Source organism: Rattus norvegicus, chromosome 5 (genome assembly GCF_021556685.1).
Source record: "Rattus norvegicus strain SHRSP/BbbUtx chromosome 5, alternate assembly SHRSP_T2T, whole genome shotgun sequence".
NCBI lineage: Eukaryota > Metazoa > Chordata > Mammalia > Rodentia > Muridae > Rattus > Rattus norvegicus.
This window is the reverse complement of record NC_141538.1, coordinates 154455612-154482809: the sequence shown is the minus strand read 5'-3', so window position 1 is coordinate 154482809 and position 27198 is coordinate 154455612. Positions and strand designations below refer to the sequence as shown.

Sequence of the window (27198 nt, the reverse complement as noted above, 5' to 3'; positions counted from 1 at the left end):
CTCGTGTTATGACCGACTGCTTGCCGGGCACGCTCTAGAAATGCGTGGTTTTTTGTCTAAGCGCAGCACTAAAGGATCTAAGCAAGACCAACCTGGGTTGTAATCTCAAAACAGAAGCTTGAAGTCACTCAACACCTCCATTTCCTCAAGGAGAGGATGGCAGCCCTAGGGGAACTTTGGTGGTACAATGGGCTTCCCTTTGCCACCCTTCACTCTGTCATGCACACACAGCTCAGTGCCCCACACAGCAGCCTCTCAATAAGTGACTTGATTGCAACACTGGGCAGCCAACTGTACCTCTACTGGAATCTCCGGCTCGTCCGAGGAGTATGGTCCGAGAAGAGTTTTTGATGGGCAAGGGTGGGGGACTGTCCTCGCTTTGGCTCTGAGAGGAGGTTGGTCCCGGGTTGGCAACGGTCTCATAGGTCCTGTTGCTGATGTCCAGCCTCCCACTGCTCCAGCAGGCCTGTGCTGGGGGCTTCACGGGGCAGTGCTGTGGGGACAAGGCCACCTTGGTTTCCACAGCTCAGCCTTCCTCTTCCCAGGGCAGGCCCCATACGGCTCTTGTCTGGTGCAGTAAGGAGGGGGAGAGGCTAAGCCTACCTTTTCTTCCTCCTCTTCCTCACTGTCAAAGCCGTGATCCATGGAATGGCCCCAGTGGTAGTCCATAGGGAGAGGGAATGCTAGCGTCCCTGCTTGTGCCTGCTCCAGCTGCCAAAGACAAAGGCTTGCCCATCAGAGAGGGCCGCCAGGCTGAGGGAGGGCTGTCGGGCAGCCTCGCCACTCAGACTCACCAGCTCCTCACAGTCCTTGTGCTGTTTGTTCCTGGCTACGTCCAGGGCTGTCTCTCCAGCATTATTTACTGTGAAGGGAAAATCCAGGGACCATGGTCAGAATCAAGGGGATGTTGAAGTTTAGCAGGCCTTGGAATCAGACTGTCTGAGTATGAAAACTGGTTCTCTGACTTCCTGTGTAGTCTTAGGTGGTCTGCTTGGTCCCCGCTGGGTCTTAATGGTCCCATCTATTAAAGGGATGTGGCACTCGAAACTATCTGTCCAGGCTGTGAGGTTCAATGATCAACAGTACTGATCCCTTATCATGGGACCAGACACATGCTGTATAGTGAGCAGGTAACGATGACATCACTAGAACCCAGATTCAGCGAGGATTTACTTTGCTCCATCCACACCTCTTGGCAGGATCACTAGCTCTGTGAAACTCCCATTTTATAGGTGAGGAAGCGGAGACTCTAGAAATGAATGACAACCCCCACCCCTGAGAGGGCAGAAGCAAGCCAGGGCAGAGTATGCCTGCAAAGGCTGTGCTCGCTGCCAATGCTGTGGTCTGTGAAGGCCACCCCATACTCGGTGGCCAGGGAGGAGTCTGGGGGAGGCCTCAAGCCGCACCTGCTCCCATGGGCGCTCTCCCTTTCAGTAGCAGCTTGAGACAGTCCAGCTGGCCGTGGAGGGCAGCACAGTGCAGGGCCGTGTTTCCGTCCGCAGCCTTGGCATCCAGGTGGCCACTAGGAGGAAGGAGTTGCAGGGAGCTTCCGGGAGGGAAACAGGCAGGCGGCGAGGGTGGGGTGGGGTGGTCAAAGTCGCAGGGAAAGCGAGAGGGTAGACAGGGAGGGAGTGGGAATCAGGGAGGCCGCTGAAGGCAGCAGGCAGCATCTCACCCATTCTGGATGAGGAAGTCCACTATGGGTAGGGAAGCCTGGCTGGCGACTCTGATGGCCAAGTGCAAGGCAAGCTCTCCAGGTGCCTGGACACACACACACACACGCGCCTAAGTTTCCTCCATCACCTGCCCTCTTGAACCCTTGTTGCCCTAACATCTCTGACTGTGATGTCATTAGAAACCCCAAGAGATGAGATGTCTGGACAGACCCTCACATTAGGGAAGGCCCAGGCTGTCCTTTGTGGCTTCCTTCAGTGGTTCCCAAATCTTTTTTTTTTTTTTTTAAAGATTTATTTATTTATTTTATGTACAGCATTCTGCCTGCATATGTGACTGCAGGCCAGAAGAGGGCACCAGATCTCATTACAGATGGTTGTGAGCCACCATGTGGTTGCTGGGAATTGAACTCATGACCTCTGGAAGAGCAGTCAGTGCTCTTAACCACTGAGCCATCTCTCCAGCCCTGGTTCCCAAATCTTTTTTTTTTTTTTTCTTTTTTTCGGAGCTGGGGACTGAACCCATGGCCTTGCACTTGCTAGGCAAGGGCTCTACCACTGAACTAAATCCCCAACCCCCTGGTTCCCAAATCTTAATCTGCCTGGGGCTCCCCTTTTCTCCCACTTCCCACTGAGGTCTCTCTGGGCTCCTGTTTTCTAGCTTGCTGTGCTGCCCACTTTCACCCAAGAGCTCACTCAAGTGCTAAGCCCCCACTACCCACTGGGTGGCCCATGAAGGTTTCAGTTGTATAGTTCAGAGACAAGGCACTCTTCTTCAGTGCTAGGAGACATTGCAGGGCCTCCCAGGCAGGCTCACCATGCTCAGGCACTGAACTACACCTGCCCCAGCCTGTGACATCCAGCTGTTTTGTTTTTAAAAGACTGTCTTCATTCCCCTCCTCCCAACTTCACATGCATGGTTTTGTCCATGTATGCATGCCACACGTATACTGTGTCCACAGAAGGCAGAAGAAGGCATTGGATCCCCCAGAACTGGAGTCTGTATGCCTCTGTGTGAACACTGGGAATTGAATGTCAGTCCTCTGGAAGAGCAGCCAGTGCTTTTAACCGCTAAGGCCTCCTTCCAGTGGTACACGCCCAGTTTTAAATATCCAATCAGTAGCAGGAATCCTGCTGATGAAATCCTCCCTCCCTCAAGACCGTATCACCAAAATGCACTGGCTTTCACTACTATCTGGTCAGTCCTGACCTTCCCCATCTCCAAGGCTACTGCTAACCCATTTTATAGACGAGGAAATAGGGCTCCTCAGTGGTCCCCGGAGGGGCTCTCACCTGCCCATCAGGCCCTGGCAGCAGCTGTCCGAAGTCCTGCCCATTGGCAAAGGCCTCCAGGACGGACAGGAGGTCCCTGCTGCAAATGGCTGTCCGTAGTTTCTGGGGCTCAGGTGTAGAACGCCTTGCAAACTTGTGTTCCACATACTTGGCTACAATGTAGTTCCTGCGGCTGCTCCTACCCAGACAATAGACAATCACGGGATCTCAGAAAATTTTCCACATAGTAATGGAACAACCCTCCAGGTGAGTCTGCTGTCCTAAAACATCTGGGTCAGAGAGCTCCCTTCTCCCCAGCCTTCTGACCCCAGATCCCTCTCAGTCCCTGGAAACTGGGGGGCTAGCAAACCCCACCTTCTGAAACTATCCTTACATGTCACTCTCAGCAGAGGGTTTAGGGCTGCCGTGGGAGGGCAGGTGGGCCTCCATGACTTCATTGAAGTGGGAGTTTCCGATGTTCAAAGCCAGCTGGAGGCAGAAGTGGGAGTCAGCGGATAAAATCACGTTAGGATGTAGCTCCTGGCAACGGTCAGCCTTCAAAGTTTAGTCCCTCCCTACAGTTCCCTAAGCCCCGCCCCACACCCCTAACACTTTCTCTGACCCCTGATCCGCTCTCACCAGCAGCTCCGAGGGGCCCAGGAGGTCCAAAGTGAGCGACTGTATGCGGGAGTAGCGCACGCCCAGCTCCCGGTGGACACCGGAGCACTGGATGCAGGTGAGCACGCCCAGGTTGGTGCTGAGCCACGTGGGGTCTGCAGAGGAGCCCAGTTGGAGTCTACATCTCAGAGTCCCTGCTCCAGGCCTCCCACCAAAGCTTCCCCACCGCTGACCTGCAGCCCCACAGTCGCAGCAATGGTCATTCCCTGGCCTGCTCTTCACCTCCGCGACGAGCATGTTGGTTAAGTCGTGGGGCTCCGTATCCAGTCTGGTGCCCCAAGACCACTGGCCGCCACTGGGCTCCCCGTGAAAGGCGCTGCTCAGTGCTTCGTCCTTGCTATTCTGTAGCACAGACACCCATCTGTGCAGATGGAATGGGTGGGTTGCCGACAGGAGACTGGGTGTGGACCAAGTTCCCTGCCCCATGCGCTGCCCTTCCCCCACCCCACTGATGGCCCAGCACGGGCACTCACGCCTCACACTCCAGTTCGTCCTCTGCATGGAAGTGGTACGTACGGTTGTCTGTGGGGGAGAGAAGAGGGCATCAAGCCCACAGATATTGCAGGCCCTCCCCAAGACAAATGTCTGTGTGCCCCAGAGACCAGGCCCTCCTAAGTGTCACCACCACCTTCATTCGTCATCTCCAAAGTAGGACCGGGATAAGGCTCTCTGCATGATCCAGGCTCAGTGCACTGCACCGGGCCCCAGCTCAAGCACAGCACGGCCCTCACCTCCAGCAACCACCACACTCTGGTTTCCATTTCCTTCCTGTCTCCCTTCACCTAGCCCGACCAGCTCCCGACCAGCTCCCAGGCTGCCCTGTCTATGGCTCTAAACCATACTGCACCCTGCTTCCAATCACTCTAGGGTCCCTACTATCGGGGAACAGGGTCCAGACCTTTAAGAGGCAGTCCCAGGCCTTACCTCTTGCTGCTCCTGTGTGAAGTCCCTTGTAAGACTGGGTGGGGAATCTGTTCCGCTTCCATGACTTTTGCCCTGCTAGCCTCCTCCCCAGACCCTCCCTCTCTTAAATGCTACAGTCTCTGTGTCTCTCAAGGCTAAACACAAATGCTCTCCTCAAACAGCCCTTAATTCCCTATAGCAGCTCAAGTCCTCTGAGGGGCTCTATGCACTCTTCCCTCCTCTGGACATCCAACCCCCACTCCCATCCCCTGCCCCAAGAGCCCTGGATCCCCTTCTCAATCCTTCCTTCCAAGAGGGTTCCCTGTCTGGAATGACGGCTCAGCAGTTAAGAGCACTGGCTGCTCTTCCAGAGGTCCTGAGTTCAAATCCCAGTACCCACAAGGCAGCTCACTGCTCTCTGGAACCCCAGTTCCAACACACACACACACACACACACACACACACACACACACACACACACACACACACAGGCAAAATACCAATACACATAAAATAAAAACAATTCATTAAGAGGGTTCCCTGAAGACAAGAGCGTTTTTAAAAAAAAAATTGAGACAAGGTCTCATGTAACCCAGGCTAGCCTAAAGTCCACTGGTAGCTGAGGATGGCCTTGCACTTCTGATTCCCATCCCGGGATTACAGATGTGCATCAGCACGCCTAGTGTTATATGGTTCTCAGCACTGGGCCCAGAGATGTATGGATACAAGGCAGTGTTAGCTGTTCCTGTCCTAAAGAGGCCAGCAATTACTTTCCTGAGGCTTGGCGTTATAGCCCCAGATTCACACACACATACACAAAAATAATAAATAAATAAATAAATAAATAAATAAATAAATAAATAAATAAACCAGTTTCAACAGCCAGATAAGCCAGAACCGTTCGAATGTGTTCTACACAACCACCACACTTAATGTATACAGGAGGTGGGTGTGTTTCATGTTCGGTGGGCTGAGAGGTGAAACCCTATGAAGTACCAAGCCCCTGGTCTGTAGGGCTACACAGGGACTGAATTTAGAGCCGGGGCTGTGGCCCCTCAGGAGGAGCAATGTGGGGCTGCTGTGGACTACTCACGGGTCACCAGGTCGAAGCACCTTTTATCCTCAGGATTTGGCCTCACTTGGCACGTCAGCAAGGCCAACTTCACTGGGGGCCTGTTGACCTGTGGAAATTTGAGGGTAGAGGACCCCATGTTACCCCTCTGGGCCTCTGAGTCTTCTGTTTCCTTATCTATTAAATAACTATGAAAGACCCTTTCCTCCCAGGGAGGGGATGGGTATCCTAAGTTGAGCCTCTGGATACCATCCTTCCTCCTACCAGAGATCCCTAATCCTCCGTTATCTAAGATTAGAGGCCTGTTCCAGAGGGAGGGCTTGGCACCTGTCTGCTCAGAACACGGGAGAGCTCTCACCATGCTGTGTGAGATGGTCAGGCAGCCATACTTCACTCCACACTTCCTCTTCTGCCAGACTCTTCGAATCCTAAAGAAGGACAGAAAAACAATGTCCAGTGGCTGACATCTAATCTCCCTGCATCTGAGAACAAGAATACACAACACCTCCCCTTCCCTTCCCATCCACTGTGCCTCATCACTCTCTGCCCTCAAGAAGCTCCCAGGATGATGGGGCAAAGCCGAGTGCTTTGGAATCCCCACTCTAAGGGTCAAGATGATTCTGGTACCCTGAGGGCATCTTGTCTGATAGAAGAGACACAACTCACAACCTCACAAGTGTTGTGTGTGAGCACGCCGCAGCACACGGATGGGGAGAGAGGGTGACCTGAGAGGCTGGAACAGGCTTAGGTTTGAACACTTGGTCCCCAGCGGCAGAACTGTTTGGGGAGGATTAGGAGGTGTGGCCTTTTGATCCTTTAGGAGATCGATGTATCACTGGGGGAGAAGCTTTGAGGTTTCAAAAGCCTGCGCCCTTCCCCTGTAGCTCTTTTTCTGCTTTGTGCTTGTGGGTGAGCTCTGAGCTACCAAAGTCTGCCTGCCATGGTGTCCGCCATGATGGTCACTGGACTCACCCTCTGGGACAGTAAACCTCCTTTAAACCCTTTCTTCCATAAGTTGCCTTGGTCATGGTGTCTCTTCCCAGCAATAGAAAAGTTACTAAGACAGTCAGTTCTCTATTTCTACCACGTGGGCTCCAGGGATTGAGCTCAGATGGTCAAGCATGTCACAAGCACCCTTACCCTCTAAGCGATGTCACTGGGCCCTTTTTAAAATAAAAAGTTAACACCAGGAAGCGAGGCATAGTCGATGTTTTCACGTCTAGGTGTATTGAGTATACTGCATTGAGTCCAGGATGAAAGTCTATTTACTGTTTGGTTAAGTCTCAACTGCTGCTGACATCAAACTCATGGCAAGCCCCTGCCTCAGCCTCCCAAATGCTGGCACTAAAGGCATGTGCCAGGCATGGCCTTGTTGCTACAATTCTTGAAGAATAGCCTTTAGTGACCTTTGGATAATTGTATTCTATCAGACTGTACAAAATGGTCCGCAGGACTGTAAGAACAACCTTCATTCCTAGCTGTGTGTCTTTGGGCAGGTTGCCTAAGCTCTCTGAGTCACTCACCCATCACTTTTCTTGTACAGGAAGCCCACCTTCTCAGTCCCAAACTGCTTGTTGCCTTGGTGCTGGTGGATGCTGTAGCCGCCCCCTGAGTTCTTCCGGTTTGGGTGCTCCTGCCCCTCAGACATGCAAAGGAGACTTCAGGGTGTCTGGGAGGGAAGAGCCCCGTGCTGCACTGCTCCTTGGGGAACACTTGGGGGCTCTTCTCCCTCCCTCCCTCCCTCCCTCCCTCCCTCCCTCCCTCCATATGCCAGGGTGTGGTGGATGGGTCAGAGCCTGACCTCTCTGCTCTCCAGATGCAGCATCCCACGGAGGGAGTCTCGGAGCTGGGTGAGCTTGTGCAGTTCCTCCTCCTGAGCCTGCCTAAGCTATGGGCAGAGGAGATGGTGCAGGGAGAGCCTGATCCAGTGTGCTGGGGCAGTGCCTCCCTCTGACCTGAGCCAGCTCTGCACACTTACAGCTTCCCAGAAAGGCAGGGGGGGGGGGGCGGGATGTTGACTTCACAACTAAGGGACAGGCTGGACTTACCCCATGGACCGAGGCTGCCAGCTTGTCAATGAACGGGGACAGACTCTGAGCTGCCTTCCAGCCATCTTGGAAGAAGCTAAGAAAAGCCAGAGGCCAAATAAGGGATCAGGGAGGGAAGGAGATGGGTCCCACAGGGCACCCCTGGCTTGCGGCCTGAGGGTGAGAACAGGGCGGGTGTGCAGAGGTGAGGTTCAGCTCTCACTGACTAGTTTCAAGAGCTTGATAAGTGGGCCTCAGTTTCCCCATCTGTAAAATACGGATAAACGCTGCATCTGCTTAGGGCCTAGGGGATCAGTGAGATCGCCATACCCAACCCCTTTAGTGCCCGAACCATGGTGAGTGCTTTATAAAGTGGCGTCTGGGGGTTGGGGATTTAGCTCAGTGGTAGAACGCTTGCCTAGCAAGCGCAAGGCCCTGGGTTCGGTCCCCAGCTCCGAAAAAAAAGAACCAAAAAAAATAAAAAAATAAAAAAATAAAGTGGCGTCTGTGTAAAACACTGTTGCAATGAGGTCCAGACATAGAGAGACCTGGAGGGCCCCAAACCCCAGAGGGGTGCTTTGTCTTGTTCCCCAAAGCATTAAGGGTGGAGGCGGAGGAGAGACTGACTTGTGCTGGGCGTGGAAGAACTTGATGAGGCTCTGCAGGAAGTCTGGGCCTTGCTTCACCTGGCTCTCTCCAGCTTTGACAAGGTACTGGCAAAGGACAAGACAAAAAAGTGTGACGTGAACTGACCCTGGTTTTGTTCCCTGCCTCAGGGCTAATCCTTTTACCCATTACTGAACCTTGGTTACATCCTACAGGCCAGCTGGCCAGCCCTAGGGCCCGTGACTGCTGCCCTGAGCGTTCGGAAGAGGCAAACCGGAAACACACCCAGCACATCCTCACTGCGGGTTCTGCACCTCACCTCACACATGTGCAGCTGGAAGACTCGTCGTTCTCGCTGTGTGTCCTGGGACATCGCCCCGTGGCTTCCTCCTGGGAACCTGGCTCGATCCCTCTCCTTCTCCAGCTTGGCCCTAGATCACAGGGAAAGAGACATTTGAAGATGCTTCACCAGCACTTATGCCACCCACCATCCTTACCGTGGATCCATGTGTGTGGGGACAGATCCCTTCCCTGTGCCATGTATGTGCTGTGGCTGACAAGAGAGGGTGGGGAGGTCTGGGGAGTCCAGGGGGTCATGGGGGAAAAGGCACAAATCACATCAAGGCGGAGACAGGAAAGTGAAACAAGAGACCTGGCCTTGTCCTAGCAGCTTAGAAAGCGATGTCTGTGCAGTGACTGGAAGGAAGCCGGAGACATTAGCTTGGGGTAATCTAGGGCTGGGCATGAGGGCTAGACCCTAGGATACCTTAGGTGGAGGAGGCAGGACCACTGGGGGCCTGGTTTCCACCAATGAAGCTTCTGGGTCTTTAAGGTAGAAGATTGTATGCCATAGGGATTGAGTCAAATGGATGACTCATTCTGATTAGCTAGAAGGGATGTCTCTTCTTGTTGTACAAACCAGGAGGATCCAATAAGGTGGGGACCCTGATGCTGGATCTGTCTGTCTGTCTGTCTGTCTATCACTTATGAATTGGGGATGACCTTCTGCTGCCAGGCAAGTGAACCTGGTAACAGTATAAAGAGTTCCCCACCAAGGAAGCTCTTCATAAGCATTAACTGACTGGGTCTTAAGTAGCCCAGTCTGGTCTCACTATGCATCAGATCATCTTGACCTTGTGACCTTCCAGCATCCACCTTCCAAGGGCCGACATCATAGGTGTGCATCACACCAGGTTTTACACAGTTCTGGGGAGCAAGCCCAGGGCTCTGTGTGTGCCAAGCAATCACACTACCGACTGAGCCACATCCTCAAGCTGACTTATTTTTACCCGCTAATTTTGTTAACAGGCCTTCACACACTTACTCCACTGTACAGATGAGAAGCCTGAGGCCTGACCTAGTTACACAGCTCTTAAGTGGCCGAGGTGGGATCTGAACCCAGATCCATTTGATGCTAGCACTGACCTTAGTCCCCACCATCTAGAGACAGCCACACTGTCTTTGTTAGAATTTACAGTCAGGGTGATAGAGCTGAAACCCAGGACAAGGAAGTTGCTCAAGACCACAAGCCAGGGCTGGAGAGATGGCTCAGTGGTTAAGAACACTGACTACTCCTCCTAGAGGACCCAGGTTCAATTCCCAGCTTCGACATGGAGGCTCACACCATGTGTAACTCTAGTTCAGGGCAACCTGACGATCTCCACAGATACCGCATGCACACAATGGACACTCACTTGAGCACAAATATATATAAAATTAAATATTGGGCTGGAGAGATGGCTCAGCGGTTAAGAGCCATCTGACTGCTCTTCCAGAGGTCCTGAGTTCAATTCCCAGCAACCACATGGTGGCTCACAACCATCTGTAATGGGATCCGATGCCCTCTTCTGGTGTGTGTGAAGACAGCGACAAAGTACTCATATACATAAAATAAAATGTTTAAAAAATAAAAATAACGCAAGGCCCTGGGTTCGGTCCCCAGCTCAAAAAATAAATAAATAAATAAATAAATATTACACGTGGAATAAAAAAGCTGGTCAGAGGAACTGCCTGTGTCAGATAACGCAGAGCTCTGGGCTTCCACCTCTCGGGCCTTCCCCAGTTCTTGCACAGAGATGGAAAATGAATACTTGTTGAATTTTTCTGGAGTTTTTGTTTGTTTTTTGGTTTTTGGTTTTTTTTTATTCTTTTTTTTTTTTATTAACTTGAATATTTCTTATATACATTTCGAGTGTTATTCCCTTTCCCGGTTTCCCGGCAAACATCCCCCTCCCCCCTCCCCTTTCTTATCGGTGTTCCCCTCCCCATCCTCCCCCCATTGCCGCCCTCCCCCCAACAATCTAGTTCACTGGTTGTTTTTTGTTTTTAAGAATTATATAAGTACACTGTGGCTGTCTTCAGACACGACAGAGGAGGGCATCAGATCCCATTACAGATGGTTGTGAGCCACCATGTGGTTGCTGGGAATCAAATCCACCTGCCTCTGCCTCCTGAGTGCTGGGATCGAAGGCAGGTGCCACCACACCTTTGAAATCTTACAAAGAGTTCTCTAGAAGAAAACTTAGGAAACTTCCCAGGCAGAGCTGCTTGGGAAGGTCTGTAAGGGAAGGTCGCTCTGTCCATTTTGGTAGACGTGGCCCTACAGGATGAAGGGGGAAAGAGGGTCACATGATTCCCTCAGCGACTCATTCAGAGAAGGCTGGCCTGTCTCTCTGCTGCCCATTTTTGGATCTCTAACATGAGCAGATGGCCACACGACATCCCAGACAGGATGAGGCTCTGAGCTCTCGGCTATAAGGTGGAGGTGTGACCTTTCAGTCTGGACCTGGACTGGTGTTCGTGGCTCTAGGAGACGGAAGGGCAATAAAAGCTTCAGCATCTGCCTTTTGGAACCCGGCCCACAGAGGTCATTATGCACTGAGCGAACACTGAGTTCCCAGGATGCTTCCCCCGTGACAGAGCAGAATGTGCATGTTGGCACACCTGCCCCAGCTAACTGCTGCCGTCGTCTGAGGACATTACACTAGTGCAGAAAGATGCTCTCAATGTTGGCTTCTTTATTTTCTGAGACAGGGTCTCATGCATCCTTGACTAGCCTCAAACTCTATGAATAGGGGTGGGTAACTTTGAACTTCTCACCCTCCTGTCTTCTCTTCCTGGGTACTGCAATGACAGGTTTGTGCCATACCCAGTTATACTCTGCTGGGGATTGGACCTGGAGCTCTGAGTGCGATAGGCAAGCACTCTCCCTGCACACTGAGCTATGTCCCCTCTTTGTTTACTTGCTTTTGAGACAGGGTCTCACTATAGAGCCCTGGCTAACCTGGAACTCACCATGTAGACCAGGCTGGCCTCAAACTCAGAGAGATCCACCTGAATCCCAGAATACTGGGATTAGTCACGAGCCACCAGGCCCAGCCCATTTTGAGCAAGGTCTCTCTGTATACCAGGCTGACTTCAAACTTGCAATCCTCCTGCCTCACCTTCCCAAGTTCGACTTTATAGGTATACATAACCGCTCCTAGCTCTGCATGATAATTTATTAATAAAAATAGCAGATCACACAACAATATGGTTATTCTGGTCTCAGTCTTGTTAACACATTTCATGGTGGAAAAATATTGTCTCCTTCCTGGGGATTAAAGATTTTTTTTTCTCTCCTATGCTTTGGCAGTTTCTCCCTACTTCACCTTGCTTTATAGTTTTCTGAGACAGGGTCTCACATATCCCAGGCTGGCTTCAAATTAGCCATGTAGCAGAGGCTGGCTCTGAAGCTGTTCTTCCTGACCCCGCTTATTGCACACTGCAGAAATTATAGGAGAGCATCGCCACAGCACCTCTGCCCTGCTTTTTGGTTGTTTTTTTGTTTGTTTGTTTGTTTGGTTGGTTGGTTAGTTGGCTGTTTTTTGTTTGTTTTTTAAGTGGCTTCTGGGAATTGAACTTAGGACCTCATGCTTGCAAAGTGAGCACAACTGAGCTGTCTCTCCAGGCCCATGCCCCCCGACCTTTTTTCTTTTTTTTTTTTTTTTCCCCCCCGGAGCTGGGGATCGAACCCAGGGCCTTGTGCTTCCTAGGCAAGCACTCTACCACTGAGCTAAATCCCCAACCCCCCCCCGACCTTTTTTAACAAACACATTCCCCACAAAGTGACCCTCATATTCTCCTAAAGATGATTAAACTTTTTCCTTCTTTTTCTGTGTGTAGGTGATGGGACAGGATCTCACTACTGTCCAGACTGGCCTGAAACTCCAGGGAACCAAGCAACTTTTGCCTCAGCCTCCTGCCTATCGAAGACTATAGGTGTGTAACACCATGCTGAGCAAATTCTCTCTCTCTCTCTCTCTTTTTTTAACTTCACCGTATTTTCTAGATTATATTTCTGCTTTAGCACAATGTAAGAAAAAACACATTTTCAAAGGAAGAATACAGAGTCTGAAACCGGAACCTGAAGGAGCCTAAGGAGTCTGCTTAGGAAAGGCTGGCCGCTGGAGGCCACAACCTCTTCTGTCCCTGGGACAGCACGAGGAAGCCTAGGTACTTCCCCCCTCCTCTTCTATGTCCAACCCAATGTTTGCCACTCCTATCTGCTGCCCAGCTGCATGCCCCTGAGCTAACAACTCTGTCCCTTTGAAGCTCTGGATACACCTCAGGGCTGAGTTATCTTGAGGATGCAATATCTTGTCCACATGGGCGTCACAAGACCAGGTCACTGGGGGCAGCATCCTGTGGTCCTTTGTCTTGCAGCACGGTACCCAGAACCCAGCCAGGATTGACTATAGGCTCCAAAGAGCCAGACACCCTGAGTGACACAACCCAAAGTCTCCCTCCTTCTCCAATGCAAACATGCTCTCCTGAAAGTCACCCTCCCGAGGTCACTTACACTTTGGTTTCATAGTCCTTCCATGCCTTCTCCAGATGCTTCTTGGAATCCTGGAGTTGAGAAAAGAATGAGTTGCCCAAAGGGAAGCATGGACCCTGGGATAAATAGGATGCTCTGCTGCCTTTAGCGGGACCCCACTCTTTTTTGGGAGGGGCCCCACTCTTTAGCTATGTTGTTCTCCAACTGACACTAGCACGCCAAACCAACTTCTTTCCTGAGGTTCAGCCCACCCCCGCTTCTCCCCAGAGTTGCCAAGAACCAGTCAGGTGTGGTGGGGTCTAGCCGGGGGTGCAGCCAGCCTCTGGGCTCTGCTGTGAGTCTTGTCATGGGCTGTGGAGGATGAAGGCTGGAAGATGAAGGTCAAACACCACCCGGATTTTATCCTACCAATCTCTTCTGCCTGATTTGACACCACCAGGAATTCTATGAATTCACAGAATGGTTGAGAAGTCTCCTTAAGGCCATCCGGCAAACCAGTAAGACTCAGCTGACCCCTGGCCTGGCTTGCCTGGGCCGGATGCTTGAGCCTTAGCCAGCTCAACTCTCCACACCCTTCTAGACAGCCTTAACTTCTTCTGAGAAAAAAAAAAAAAGTCATCTGTCTGGTTTGGGAGGTTCCCAGGATGGTGTCACTCGGACCAGGACAGTTCCTCCCCAAGCTTTGTGGGGCAGACTGCTCAGGGAGGTGACTCTGCCACCTCCTTTCACAGGACCTCTCTGCATGGACTCAGAGCTGCCAGAGCAGCAACAGAACACTGAGGATCCTGGCCTGTGGACCTTCCGTGTCTCAGCATGTCTGCCTTTACCCTGCTGGGAGAGGTGAGGACTCAGAGCCAAACTCTACTCATGACCTAGATTCCAGGCCCTCCAGCTGATCCAAAGGCCGTATTCCTGCAGAGACAGCCCCTCACTTGGCCTCTCCTCCCAGCCAGTCCTGCATCCACTGTCCCCTCCGCAGACCCCTCTGTCCCACGTGGACACTCACATGTCGCCCATCCCTTAGATGCCCCTTCATCAGATTGTCCAGCGGGAAGGAGACGATGTTGTTCAGGTTCTGAACCTACAAAAAGCAGAGACCCCCACCCCGTGGAGATCAAGGTCTGGGGAAATACCAGGAGCCAAAGAGGAGCCACAGGACTCTAAGAGGCAGGGAGAGGGAGAGACAAAGGGGTGGAGGGGGACGGGGGTAAAGAATGCAGTGCCTTCCCTGGACTGCTCCAGTCCTGCATGGGGCTCTCCCTGCCTTGCTGCAGGACCCCCTTTGCTCCTGGGTGAAGCAGAGGAGGGCAGAGGGAAGTAAGGCTAGAAACAACACTGGGAAAGGGAGCGGAGTGGGAACACAGCAGACTGTAATCCCAGCGCTCAGAAGGCTGAGGCAGGCAGTGGGACCACTCTCAAAACAAAATGGTGAAGATTGGTCAGAACTGTACAGAAATTTCAGGTCAGGGGGTCAGAGATCAAGGGTCACAACTGATTCTTCCTGGTCAGTTCTTTTTTTTTTTTTTTTTTTTTTTTTGGTTCTTTTTTTCGGAGCTGGGGACCGAACCCAGGGCCTTGTGCTTCCTAGGCAAGCGCTCTACCACTGAGCTAAATCCCCAGCCCTCTGGTCAGTTCTTAAGATGCTGGGTTTTGGCTAGAGAGATGGTGCTGTGGGTAAGGGCTTTGAGTGTTCCCAGCACTTACATGGTGGATAAAGACCATGTGTAATCCCAGTTCCCAGGGATCCAACACCCTTTTCTGGCCTCTGAGGGCACCAGATACACACACCCATGGTGCATATACATGCATGCAGACAAACACGCACATGAGATAAAAATAAATATATCCTAGAAGCTAATCAAGAGGCTGGCTTTGCTGTGACTGTGGAAGGCAGACTTGGGGGCCTCACCAGGTTCTTGAAGAGGGCGGCCACCTCTCGGGTAAACACAGCGAGATTTAGGAAGCCAGTGGACAACTCATGACTTTTCTGGGACAGGTGACTATTCCCCAAGGCCTCCACAGCCTCTCGGTAGTGTTCCTCGGTCTCCACATGGCCTGCAGACAGGAAAGGCTCTCAGAGTCGGCTGCAGGTCTGGCTAGGCCCCGGGCCCTGGACCCTAGGCAGGCTCACTCACCAAGACCAGAGCTGTGGATAGCACGAACAGCCTTCTTGATCCTCTGTAAGATAGCCTGGTCTCCTTCCAGGACCTAGAGGCAAAGTGTTCAAGGTTCAGAGGGGCTGGGTAGGAAGGTCTTGACCTCAGGAATTGACCCTCCAAACACACACACACACACACACACACACACACACACACACACACACACACACATACAGAGAGAGAACTTGCTGGGCTCCTCCTGCCAGTTGTAAACTGATCCTCTTTGCCTGACCACACAGAAGTCACAAAATAATGAAGCCACTCTAGGAAGACTACAGATTTCCCACCAACCTAGTGCCGACCAGAGCTATATAAACCAAGAGATTCAGAGATACGTGACATAGGAGAGCTGCCAGGCTAACCTAACCGAGGCTTCTGAATTGATGGGTCATGGAACTGAATGTGTGGATGGCAAATGACTCGGAAACTGTAAAATATTTCTGAAGATGTGATGACCCCAAATTAATTCAAGGTCAAGCGTATCACAAATCCAAGGTAGTATTTTTTCTTTTCTTTTCTTTTTTTTTTTTTGGAGCTGGGGACCACTGAGCCAAATCCCCAACCCTTCTTTTTTTTTTTTAAACACTTATTTATTTAATGTATATGAATACACTGTAGCCGTCTTCAGACACACCAGAAGAGGGCATCAGATCTCATTACAGATGGTTGTGAGCCACCATGTGGTTGCTGGGAATTGAACTCAGGACCTCTGGAAGAGCAGTCAGTGCTCTTAACCACCGAGCCACTTCTCCAGCCCTCAAATCTGAAGTATTTCTAGCAGAGTTCACCCATGCTCTATGAAACAACTTCTTTGCAGCCTTGGCTCTGAACATACAACATGAGCACCTTACACAGTGCCGTTTCACCTCACAGTATCGACAGCGGAACACCTTGGTGCACACTTGAGACTCCTGCATGTTGGGAATTGCAGGGACTTTTTACTGTACATACATAGTGTTCTGCTCTTTCAGAAACAAAATGGCTTTGTTACAGGAAACAAAGACTGAATATTCTCCCATCATTCCTCAGCGTGCACCAAATAGTCCTTTCTGGGGCCTGGAGAGATGATACGGTAGTTAAGAGCACACGGTGTTCTTATACAGGACCCAAGTTCATCTCTGAGTCAGCATCCACCTAGGAAGGCTCATGATCAGCTGTCAGTCCAGCCCCAGGGGATCTAAAGCTCTCTCTCCTCTGGCTTCCACCGGTATCTACACAAGGTGGCCGATGCATACACATCCACATATCCATAAATTAAAATAAAACAAAATCTGGGGCCAGGCATAGTGAAGCACACTTTTTTTTTTCAGTTACTACTGTACTTTATTGTGTTCAACCAAATCACCATGTTACAAAAATAGCAAGCTGCCATAATAAAAAATAAGGCTCCTCTATCCAGCACCAGATAGCATCATTTTACTTTCAAGCCTAGAAATTGCACACTTGTATATAAACCAATCGAAGATGAGGATTGAGAGTTCATCTTGGTGGATTTTTCCTTTGATGAATATGAAGTGTCCTTCCTTATCCTTTTTGATGACTTTTAATTGAAATTTGATTTTATTTGATATTAGAATGGCTACTCCAGCTTGCTTCTTCTGACCATTTGCTTGGAAAGTTGTTTTCCAGCCTTTCACTCTGAGGTAGTGTCTGTCTTTGTCTCTGAGGTGTGTATCCTGTAGGCAGCAGAATGCAGGGTCCTCATTGCGTATCCAGTTTGTTAATCTATGTCTTTTTATTGGGGAGTTGAGGCCATTGATGTTGAGAGATATTAAGGAATAGTGATTATTGGTGAAGCACACTTTTAATCCCGGCACTCAAGAGGCAGAGACAGGCAGATCTCTGAGTTTGATTGAGGTCAGCCTGGTCTACAGAGGGAGTTCCAGGGACAGGGAGGGCTACATAGAGAAACCCTGTCTTGAAAAATCAATTTAAAAAAAAATAGAAAAAAGTATTAAGGGGGAACTTCTGAGCGCAGCCTGGGAAGGGAAGGTGTTTAGGGAAAGGTAGAGGAGTTCCCAGGAACCCTTTTTTTTTTTTTTTTTTTTTTTTCTATTCTTTTTTTCGGAGCTGGGGACCGAACCCAAGGCCTTGCACTTGCTAGGCAAGTGCTCTACCACTGAGCCAAATCCCCAACCCCTCCCAGGAACCCTTTAACAACAGCGGAGGATCAGGAGCGGAGGGTCTAGGCTCCAGCATCTGTCACACTGCGCATGCTCTGTGCCCAGCGGACTTTGAGATCCCAGCCACACACACAGGAAGCAGGGAATCACCATGACCATTTTACACTTGAAGGGGAAGGAAAATGTCTAGATTATTCAGTCATAAACAGGGGCCGAGTCAGAACTTAGCCCAGGATGGGTTACATCCAGAGTCGATATTCTGTCCACATCGAGCAGACCCAGAGTCAAGAGCACTGTTTTGATTTGTGGCCCCAAATCATGTCCACCTCAACCCCAGCTCCAACATCTCCACAAGGTCTCTCACTGTCTCCTAGAAAGCAGGCAGGGAACAGGAAGGAAAGAGGGAACTTGACTTAAGAAATTGAAGTGGGCAGCAGTCCTCCATTCCCAATTCCTAATACTCTGGAGCCTGTTCTGCAGAAAGGAGAACAGAAGTGGTCTGGACGATCCTGGAGGGGATTCTAGAACAAAGAGGTGGAAGTCAGGGAGACAGAGACTTCAGCCCAAACAGGATGTTCCCAAATGAGGAAGAGTTTCCTCCCAAGGGTTTGAGCTCTCTACCACTTAACCTAGGGACTTCAGTGCTACAAAGATAGAGGCCCTGGATTCTAGATCAGAACAGACAGGCAAAGGCTGGCAAAATGGCTCAGCAGGTAAAAGTGCTTGTGCATGGGCTTGATGACCGGAGTTAGAGATCCCTGGATCCCCCATGGTGACAGGGGAAAACTGATTCCCTGAAGCTGACCTCTGACTTCTACACATGTGCCTTGATGTGTGCACTCTAAAAGATGCACACACACACACTCGCAAATACACTGAAACAGACAGATAAATACATGAAATTTAAGGACTGGTGGCCATCTAGATTTCTCTCAACACTAAGAGCCAATGCCTTTAGGCAAAAACCTACACAGGCACTGGGTAAAGACGCATGAAACCCAGCACAAAAGAGATGTTTGAACTTGGAAGACCAGTGGAGTCCTTCAGGCAGCCCAGTCTGCCCACCCCAAGAAAAGGGCTGAGTTCCAACTACTGGCATTGTCCTTTGTGCCCCTCATCCACCCGACACACACACACACACACACACACACACACACACACACACACACACACTCCACCACTCTGGCTCTCAGCCTGTGCTTTCTGCCTGTGCAAAAGACCACAGATGGCAGCACCAGGCCATGCCCAGATGCCCTGCCTAGAAAGGTCTTCTGCCTGCACCTCTTCTTGGGTCGGGATGTATCAATGGTACCCATTCTTCACCCCTGTGCCTCTGCAGTGCCAGCTGTGGTTACCATGGCAACCCAGCAAAGCGGCAGAAAGCCCTGGGAGCTGTAGATTGAATTTCACTCCATTGGGGGGATGATAATACCAGGCCCAGACACCATTTTTAAATCTCAGTGGCCATTGTGGCTATCACAGCAGTTTTCCCACTGGCTCTGGGTGTGTCATTCTGCTGAGAGAGCTCTCAGGAACCCTCGACCTGTAAACGCCTGCTTATAGCCTACAGCTGAATCGGGAGCTGGATGGACCACTTACTCTTTGCTTCAGACCATGAGGGCGCCTCTAGAGAGACTAAGCCACAGAACATAGAACCCATTACCTGTAACACTCAGACTGAAAAAACCAAAGTCCAGAGGCATCTCACCCCACCCCCACCGCCACCTCCCATAACAGACTAAGGGAAAGATCTGAACCAGAACCTAGACAGGGTGATGGCTCAGTGTGTAAATGGGTTTGCTACCAAGACCAGTGAGCTGAGTTCAAAGCCAGGGGCCTGCAAGGGTGGAAGAAGAGAACGTTTCTGTCAAGTTGTCCTCTGACCTCCATACGAATCCCAGGACATGCGCGTTTGCACACCTGCGTATGTGTGCACCCACGGAATAGATAAGTGTAAAATCTTAAAATAAGAAGAAAGCAAGACAAACCAAACCAGCCGTGAGCGGTGCACACCTGTAACCCCAGCAGGCAGCAGGGGCAGGTGGATCTCTTTGAATTTGAGGACCCCCTGCTCTACACGGCAAACTCTCCACTGACCAGGCTGCCCTTAAAGGCACAGATCCACCTGCTTCTGCCTCCTGAGCCCTGGGATTAAAGGCGCGGCCCACCACACCCAGCTTTACTTTTTTTTTTTTAAGATTTAATATTAAGGGCATCAGATCCCATGACAGATGGTCGTGAGCCACCATGTGGTTGCTGGGATTTGAACTCAGGACCTCTGGAAGAGCAGTCAGTGCTCTTAACCACTGAGCCATCTCTCCAGCCCTTACTTTTCTTTTTTTTTTTTTTTTTTTTTTTTTTTTTGGTTCTTTTTTTCGGAGCTGGGGACTGAACCCAGGGCCTTGCGCTTCCTAGGCAAGCGCTCTACCACTGAGCTAAATCCCCAACCCCCAGCCCTTACTATTCTTAAGAATAGTAAAACCACACTACGTAGGCACGTCAGCATTCTGCTTGGGAATGAGGCCGCAGAGACAGGTTGATGGAGACCCACAAAGTTGCCTAAGTTCATGTAACTCAGATTGCTAGATCCTAACTCCCTGGTTCATTCCCTGTAGCCTAAACCCTGGAGGTCCGAGACCCGTGACCTGCATTTCTGCAGTCACCCTTATCAAAACAAGATCTTCTCACTTTCTCCCAGGAAAGACCTGGAAAGAAATGAAGAGTCTCACAAACACACTCAGTCGCCCTCTAAGACTGCGTATGGCTCCAGCATTCAACGATCCAATCCCTGGTCTCCTTCAAAGCTCGCCTGGGTTCCTCCCTTCCAACCTTTGCCAGCCTTCTAACCCGGCAGCGGCAACAATTGCTGGCTGCGAGGAGCCATTCTGCGAGGTGGTGAACGCTGGCTCCTTTGATCTTTGACTGATGTTCACTGACGTTAAATTACATGTTCTAGCTATGAAACGTGCTCATTAGATTAGTTATTTGAATGCCCAAACCCAATTACACTGAACACATTCAGCAAATAATACAGAAACTACAGAAAGTTCCAGATTTGGGGGGGGGGGGTTAGAGAACGTTTTTTGTTTGTTTTTGAGACAGTTTTTCAAACTGTCCTGGAACTCTGTGGAGACCAGGTTGGCCTCAGACTCAAAGATTCTCTTGCCTCTGCCTCCCGAGAGCTGGGAGGGTCGCCACTGTACAGACTTGAGAAAACGGGACATTTTAGGCTTTTCCCTTTTGTTGCAGTGCAGGAGACCAAACCCAAGGTCTTGATGCCAAAGCAGAGCTTTATCCTGGAACTACATCCTTAGCCCCCGGAAGGGAAATCTTAAGAGTCTTTAAGATATATCTCAAGCGACATTACATAAACTCTATCTGAGCCCTGATAGTTTTTTTTGTTTGTTTGTTTTTTTGTTTTTTTTTTTATAGATTTATTTATTTATTATATATAAGTACACTGTAGCTGTCTTCAGATACACCAGAAGAGGGCATCGGAACTCTTTACAGATGGTTGTGAGCCACCATGTGGTTGCTGGGAATTGAACTCGTGACCTCTGGAAGAGCAGTCGGGTGCTCTTAACCGCTGAGCCATCTCTCCAGCCCGATAGTTTTTAATCTATATTATGTGTGCCTATGTCTGTGCACCACTTGTATGTGATGCCCAAGGGGACCAGAGAAGGCAACAGATCCTTTGGAATTAGAGTTACAGACAGTTGTGAGCTGCCATGTGTGTGCTGGGTCCCCTGGAAGAGCAGTTGGTACTTTTTTTTTTTTAGACTTATTTTTTTTTAAAGATTTTTATTTATTTTACGTATGTGAGTACACTGTAGAGTGAGTACACTGTAGCTGTCCTCAGACACACCAGAAGATGTTGTGAGCCACCATGTGGTTGCTGGGATTTGAACTCAGGACCTCTGGGAAAGCAGTCAGTGCTCTTAACCACTGAGCCATCTCTCCATACCCCCAATTCCTGATTCTTAAAAATGAACTGTAGCTGGGAATGATGGTACACACTCTCAATCTCTGTACTTGGGGAACTGAGGAGGACAGTTTGGGCCAAATACCGAAAGCTTGTCTCAGAGAACAACTGGGGGCTGAGAAACAGGTCAGTCAAGTAAAGCGCTCACCTCACAAGCATGAAGGTCTGAGTTCAGATCCCCAGAACCCATGTAAAAAGCTGACAGTGTGTGCTGGGTGGGTGAGTGGGTGGGATCACAGAAACTCACTCTGTTAAAAAAGATCTTAATGGAAGCTGGGTATAGAGGTGCATGCCTTTAATCCCAGCACTTGGAAGACAGAGGCAGGTGGATCTGTGAGTTCAAGGCCAGCCTGGTCTACTAGTGAGACCCTGTCTTAAAGGGAGGGAGGGAGGGAGGGAGGAGGAGGGAGGGAGGGAGGGAGAGAGAGAGACAGAGGCAGGTTGGTGGTATGGACTGACAACGCATAGCAAGAATGGAGTCTGCCATCTTGACTTTCCTGCCAATGTTTTAAATGTCTCGTTAAAAAGGAAAAATTGGGGGCTGGAGGATAAAAGAATAAGATGCTTGTTGAAACCGGGTGAGTAAGCTAAGAGTAGGCTCGAAAATTTCTACAAAGCAAATAAATTAATGGAGACAAAGGGGCTCTCACAATGAGCAGGGCTGAGGGCTGCTCCAGCAACCTGAAACTTGCTCAGTGACTTCAGTTGTCCAGCGAGCTGGCCCCTTTCAGCTTTCAGTAAGAGAGAATGGAGTCTGGGAGGCTCTGGGGCCCAGGCCTGGTGGGAGGGTCCCAGGGGGGACAAGTCAGGTCAGTCAGAGAATGCAAGGTAGAGAAGAGACTGCTTCTCCCCCAGCCTGACTGGTCTCAAGCATGGTGACTCCCAGCAAGTCCCTAGTCCCTCTGGGCTGCCAGCTCCCACCACAGGATGAGAAGAGCAGCTGAAGCCACTCCCTTCCCATGGAAGCTGGAACTGCACAAAGCCGCACCTGTGGCTTCTGTGCTTGTGAGCTGCTCTGCGTTATGCCTAGCTTTTCGTCCATCGTTTCTCATCCACGAGATCCCAAGAGATGCTCAGAAGCTAACAAGACCCTGCCGGGGCAGCTGGCACAGAGAGGGAAGGGAGAGCCAGGGGCAACCTCTGCTTTGCTCCCCTACCAAGGATTGACGGTTGATGGAGGGGGTCCCTGGAAAACTGATCCTGGGACACCTCAATCACAGTGAGTCCCTCTGGGCCCTTGGCAAAGAGTGCTGGGGATGGAGGGTATCAGATTGTCCCTGACCCTGGTGCTCAGAGTTTAGGTGAATACAGAAGTGAGACACCCTGCTAAGGGCTGAGGAGGCTTGGAAAGACCAGGGCCAGCACACAGAGCAGCCCTGGACCCACCCAGAGGAAGTGATGCATCTTCAAAACCCGGAAATGCGGAGCCACAGGCCAAGCAAAGCAGAGAGGTGACTGTTGGAGGGGTCGGCACCTCTGTCAGGTGCAACTGAGCAGCAGCCTGGGGTCCCCAGCATCTGCACTCACAGGGCCAGGGAGGAAGTGTGAGCGCCAGGCTCAGAGCTAAGCCTCTGCTACACCTTGAAGACTGGCTGGGAGGGTGCGCCAAAGGGCAGCGCATGGACACACTTGCCCGTCACTGCACGTAAGGGTCTATTCCCAGGACCAGGCTCACCCCGCATCTCCGACAGAGTTCTTCCACCAATGCAGGTTTTATAGATGAGGAAACTACAGCCACCAGGAAGTCATGGTATGTGTGCAAAGGGGAGAATCTAGACCCTTAGCCAGGCCAAGAGATTCCAGGGGACAAGCTTGAACCCAACTCTTGGGTTTTACCACACAAATCATGGAGAACCTAAAATGGTGACTCTTAATCTGTGTGTTGGCATCAGAAGCGAGCCTCCAAACCGTGGACATGAACATCTATTGCCATGGCAACCGCCATATGCTCACCTGCCGGCCCTCACTTTCGTACGGTTACTGCACGGTCCAAATAAAAGACAGGGCACTTGGACCTTCTTTCTCTTTTTTCCTTCTTCTTCTTTGTCACCCACTTTGTCCTCCCCGCTCAAATAAACCTCTCCCGTGGAAAGTGACCTGGTATGATCTGCCCGACGAGCCGCCATTCTAACACAACACTGTGGGTCGCTTGCGACAAGTGACACTTTCATTAGGGTCCCCTATCAGATGCGTACAACAGCAGTAAAGTTACAGTAATGAAGTAGAAACAATCAGCTTATGGTCAGGGGTCACCACCACACGAGGAGCTGTATTACAGGGCTGCAGCATTTAGGAAGGTAGAGAACCACTGTCCTAGAGGGTGTGAACAAGGGCAGTGATTTGACAAGGTCTCAGGACAGAGAGTTTAGCTTCTGAGGACAGCTGCAGCCAATGCCCAGGTAGGAGACGGAAGATCCGTCTTTGTCCCTGGGGCAGGACAGAGAGACAGGAGTACAGCCAGTTCTGGGGAGCAGATTACCCAACAGGAAGGATGCAGACTCAGGCTGGCTCAGGAACCTGCACCTCACCTACTGCCCCACTTAAGGTTGCTGTGCTGGGTTTGGGACAGCTGCTCTCTGAGGTCCTTGCTCTTCCCATCAGTCATTTGCTGTAAGGTAATCATTAGCCTCTCCATGTCACAGAGGGAGGAGGGAGAGAGGCTAGGAGGCAGAGCAATGGGCTCGAGGCCTTGGAGAAAGCCCTTTCTTCCTCCCCCCACCCCAGGAATCCATGAGGCAACCCCAAGCAGTAGGAGTTCCCTTCATCCTTCCTTTTCCTTGTTCTTCTTCCTTCCTTTTTTGGAGGGAGGGGCAGGATCTTATGTACCCTGACGATGACCTTGAACTTCTTTTAGGATGCCAGTCATGAGAGCAGCCTCTCTTCCTCTCTTACCTCAGACCAGCCTCTCTTTTTTTTTTTTTTTTTTTTTTGGTTCTTTTTTTTCGGAGCTGGGGACCGAACCCAGGGCCTACCACTGAGCTAAATCCCCAGCCCAGACCAGCCTCTCTTAACCAGCCTGACCTTGAACTTCTGATTCTCCAGCTTTTACCACCAGAGTGAACCCAAGGCTTCATGAACGCTCAGGAAAGACCCTGTTGGGCCCTTTCTCTACCTTTCTCCTCTCTTCCCCCCGCCCCTGCTTCTCTCCTTCCCTCGTCTGTCTTTCTCATTTGAGACAGAGTCTTACTCTATAACCCAGACTGGCTTCACCCTCATAGCAATCCTCCTGCCTCAGCCTTTCATGTCTGGGGTCATAAACATGTGTCGCCACACCCCCCACACCAGATTTCCCAATCGTCTCTTTAGCTCCTCTAACAGGGATGTCTTCGGAGGCAACACAGGACCACGGAAGGACCCGCTTTCCAACACACACGTTCACTACTGCATGGCCAAGTGTACTGGGCTGGAGGCTGGTGGGGTGAGGTACTGAGTTTCAGGCCTGCCCACTCTGTGTACCCTGATAAAGCTCCTTCTCCTTCTGTGCCTCAGTTTCCTCATCTGTATAGTTTGGCTCTGATAGACCTGAGATCTTGAGCCCATTCAGGGATGCTTGGGACTCAGGGCTCAGTTCACGGTGCCCTGCAAGGCTGTTCCCGCCTGACCAGCTTCGGAAGCACAAGTCCACTGGCTGTTGTCACCCAGTGTCCCTGTACCCCAGGCTTCTCTGTTCTGCTGAGCAGTCAGAAGGTACTGGAGGAAAGTTCAAACCCCTGCCTTCGAACAGCCCCGTGGGGGCCAGGACTGGCCAAGTAGAGTGACTTTGCCCAGTCTCCCCCATCCCTGGGCCTCCTGCACAGAACCCCTCTTCTGGAATTAAGAAGCTAGGCGGAGACAGGGGAGCCTCCTGCTGGCTCCACAGCCATTTGTTATTTCAGGACTCTGGCTGCTTTCCTTCCTGCAAAGCAGGAGCCTGAGCCTGCCGTGCCCCAGGTAGGGCCTCAGTGGATGGTTCCTACTCTGGGCAGCAGGCCAGCCCGGCCAACTCAGTCCCTCCACTACCCCTTGTCGGGTAGTTAGAAGCTTAAGGAAGAGGGGGATGCGGGAAAGGAACCACGCCCTCCCCCGACATGGAGGCCTCAGCAAACCCCAAGTTTCCTGGCTGGGATTTTCCTCAGGAGACTTCTCGGCAATGATGAACTAAGAGAACAAGAAGTTTGCTGGACCGATGGCTGAAGATTCCCAAAGATTCCCAGCCAGACCCCTGGCTGCCAGCCCTGGAAAAATCCCAGCCAAGGGAGGCCTGACCTGCTGGATAGGAAAGTAAGAGATCTGAGCCTGGCGCCCTCTGGCCTCCACTGGTAACCAGGACAACTCCCACCCCTGCTCTCTGTCAGGAGCCCCTCTGGCACCAGCTATGGAGCTCTTAGCAATTTCCTAACCATGGAAAGCTATATCCAGTCACCTCAGCTGCTCTGTGCCTGGAGGGACTCTTCTTCCTTCCTGCTGTAAACACCCATCTTTCCTGACTCAGCACGGGGGTCACCCCAACTCCCACCACTGCAGAACTGTCCTGCCCCGTCTTTTTGCTACCCAGTGCCAACCTATAGGTCTTTATCTGAGCCCTCACTGCCCTGTGTGTCACACATGTGACCTTGGAGGTGAGACTGGAGACAAGAGGGGAGGGAGTACTTCCTGTGCGTGTGCTGAGCTGGGAGCCAGGGAAGTTCTGGATGTCCTGCTGTGTCTCTGCCCTTAAGACAGGGTCTCTCGCTGAGGTAGGCTGGTAGTCAGCAAGTCTGGACAATGAGCCTACAGTATTGGGGTTGCAGGCACCAGCATAACCAAACAAAGTTTTTTAAATGTGTGCTGGGATTTGAACTCGGGTCCTTGTGTTTCTACACTAAGCTCTTACCTTTTGAGTCGTCTTTCTAGCCCCCTCATTACTTTTGTATCTGCATCACCCACCCCAGAAACATATATTAATACCTATGATGGGAGGAATGAGAGATCGGATGAATTAATTAATGAATGTTATCAAGGCTCCACGGGAATGGAAAAAGGTGGCAGGACTTAAGGACACCGATTGTCATAGTATGATGTATTGTTCTTAGCTGTGTGATGTGAGGCAAGAGACTTAACCTCTCTAAGCCTCCATTTCCCCTGGTGTCAAGTGTGGTAATAACAGCATCCATCTCAGAGCCCTGAATCTCTTCAACATTTAAGTCTAAAAACAACTATGGTCCAGTAGACGCCTTTACAATATCCCCAGGTTGCCCAGGAAAACCACCAGAGTGCTACAAACCAAACCAACCAACCAACCAACCAACCAATCAGTCAATCAAAGAAGAACACTGAGGCCTACGAGAGTGAGCAGGATCAGCTCTGCGCCAGCTTCCCGGGTGCAAATCCTAGCTCTGCCACTTCCTGCCGGTAGAGAAGCCAGATTTAGCAAAAATAAATACACAACACTCAGCCGTATTTACATTTCAAACAATTGCCAAACTTGGGAGGTGAAGTGCGGGCCCAGATATTGCCAGGACATCCTGTATGCTACCTGGCAGTCCCTCCTGCCAGGCTACTCCACCTCTCCATGCCCTGGAAGGCTCCTCATGGGGGAACCTCACAAGTCAGTCTGTGGAAAACACTTCCCACACTGCCTGCTCTGTCTGCTAAGCCAGACAAGGGGGCTGGACTTTAAAAATGCAATGCTAGCCCTAAGAAGCAGAGGACAGAAGACCATCTACTGTAGGGGCCCAACTACGAAAAATGTCCAGAATGGGCAAATTCAGAAACACAAGATAGCTGGGGCAGGGGTTCCCACGACGCAGTACAGGGCTCCTTACTGGAGCAATGCGTTTGAGAATTAAATAGTGGTGGTGATAGGACAACTATGAATGTATGAAAGCCGTGTTTGTGTTTTATATGCTTTAAAGTGGGAATACAG

The 27198-nt window shown here is 50.9% G+C and overlaps 1 protein-coding gene across 2 annotated transcripts in view; it reads right to left on the bottom strand.

Moving 5' to 3' along the window:
• Asap3 (ArfGAP with SH3 domain, ankyrin repeat and PH domain 3) overlaps window positions 1-27198 on the bottom strand; it is a 41113-nt gene that overhangs the window by 3206 nt on the left and 10709 nt on the right. The window contains 21 exon segments of one of the 2 annotated variants that reach the window (NM_001427661.1): window positions 298-493; window positions 604-711; window positions 795-862; window positions 1407-1522; window positions 1676-1761; window positions 2967-3144; window positions 3340-3434; window positions 3585-3718; window positions 3797-3984; window positions 4097-4145; window positions 5620-5707; window positions 5957-6026; window positions 7122-7231; window positions 7400-7486; window positions 7647-7722; window positions 8253-8338; window positions 8551-8662; window positions 13072-13121; window positions 14057-14131; window positions 14960-15105; window positions 15186-15258. In NM_001427661.1, coding sequence (NP_001414590.1) covers window positions 298-493; window positions 604-711; window positions 795-862; window positions 1407-1522; window positions 1676-1761; window positions 2967-3144; window positions 3340-3434; window positions 3585-3718; window positions 3797-3984; window positions 4097-4145; window positions 5620-5707; window positions 5957-6026; window positions 7122-7231; window positions 7400-7486; window positions 7647-7722; window positions 8253-8338; window positions 8551-8662; window positions 13072-13121; window positions 14057-14131; window positions 14960-15105; window positions 15186-15258 — 2191 coding nt within the window. 2 annotated transcript variants of the gene reach the window in all.